We start from the raw sequence: 1,020 nt of genomic DNA on the forward strand, positions 1-1,020 counted from the left end.
ATCTATAGGGTGGGCTGAGGGTGGGGCTCACTCAGCTCTGCTGCAGCAGTAATGTGAGAGTTGAGCCCAGCCCCCCCGGCTGTGGCGTGTGTGGTTTTGTTTTTGTTGTTGTTGTTGGGGTTTTTTGTGCAGAGCTGCAGGAGGTTTGTGGCACTGTGCATAATCCCATGCGGCACAGTAATAGTGGCCGCTGTCTGCCTTTTCCAGCTTGTGCACCAACAGTTTGCAGATTTTATTGCCTTGAAAATAGGCGGTGACTTTTTCGATGGAGAAGCCGGTGTCCCAGCTTTGAGGCTTGGAGTAAGAAAGGTAGAGCAGCCTTTGCGGTGCCCCTCCAGTTGGGGCTCGGTACCAGTGGATATAGGTAGACTCTGACCCGCCAGACACTTTGCAGGTGAATTCAGCAGTGCTGCTCACACGTGGCTCCTTTGTGATGGAGATTGGTTCCTGCTCCAAGTGAATGGCCCACAGCACAGCTGGAAGGCAAAAGGAGGATAAGGAGCAATGAGGAAATGGCTGCTAGAAATAATCCATCTAAACGGAGCAGTAATGTCGCTCTATGCAGAGACTCTGCTGCTTAGACTGAAGGGACACTGGGGTGGCTTCTCTGCTGCCTTTCACCTTGTATCTTCATTTAGAAGTGTGCATGGTGAGGGAGAAGTGTGTAATTTCAGCCACAGGTGTGAGTGAGAGGACAATTCTGATCTCAGGGTTTGTTCTCTCCCAGGCACAGGTGTCAGTGACTGCACAAGGGGCAGGGCAGTGGAGAATTGGGCCAATTGTTTTTGGATTATCTGTAAAGCTCCATACACAATCAGAGGTGCTGAGACCAGTCTTACTCCATTGCTTTCACTAGAGTTGCTCTGGAATAAAACTGCTGTAACTCTGGGGATCCAAGCCCACAATGCTGCATAAATAACCGTAAATAATAAACAGAATTGAGTTCGAGAAACTTACATGGCAAGAGGAAAGTGAAGAGAATTTCCAGAAACCCCACCATGTCTCCTGGAATTGCTCTGG

General features: G+C 49.4%; 1 gene segment (V, D, J or C); it reads right to left on the reverse strand.

Moving 5' to 3' along the window:
• Window positions 1–176: 176 nt before the first annotated feature.
• Window positions 177–1,000, reverse strand: LOC112123464 (the record flags this gene model as incomplete). The annotated part of the segment is given in 2 exon segments: window positions 177–476; window positions 958–1,000. Coding segments are annotated over 2 exon segments (343 nt in total), but the record flags the coding sequence as incomplete, so codon positions are not given.
• Between the last annotated feature and the right edge of the window lie 20 nt (window positions 1,001–1,020).

The sequence above is a fragment of the Terrapene carolina genome, unplaced genomic scaffold (assembly GCF_002925995.2).
Source record: "Terrapene carolina triunguis isolate 2854851 unplaced genomic scaffold, T_m_triunguis-2.0 Scaffold8378, whole genome shotgun sequence".
Lineage (NCBI taxonomy): Eukaryota > Metazoa > Chordata > Testudines > Emydidae > Terrapene > Terrapene triunguis.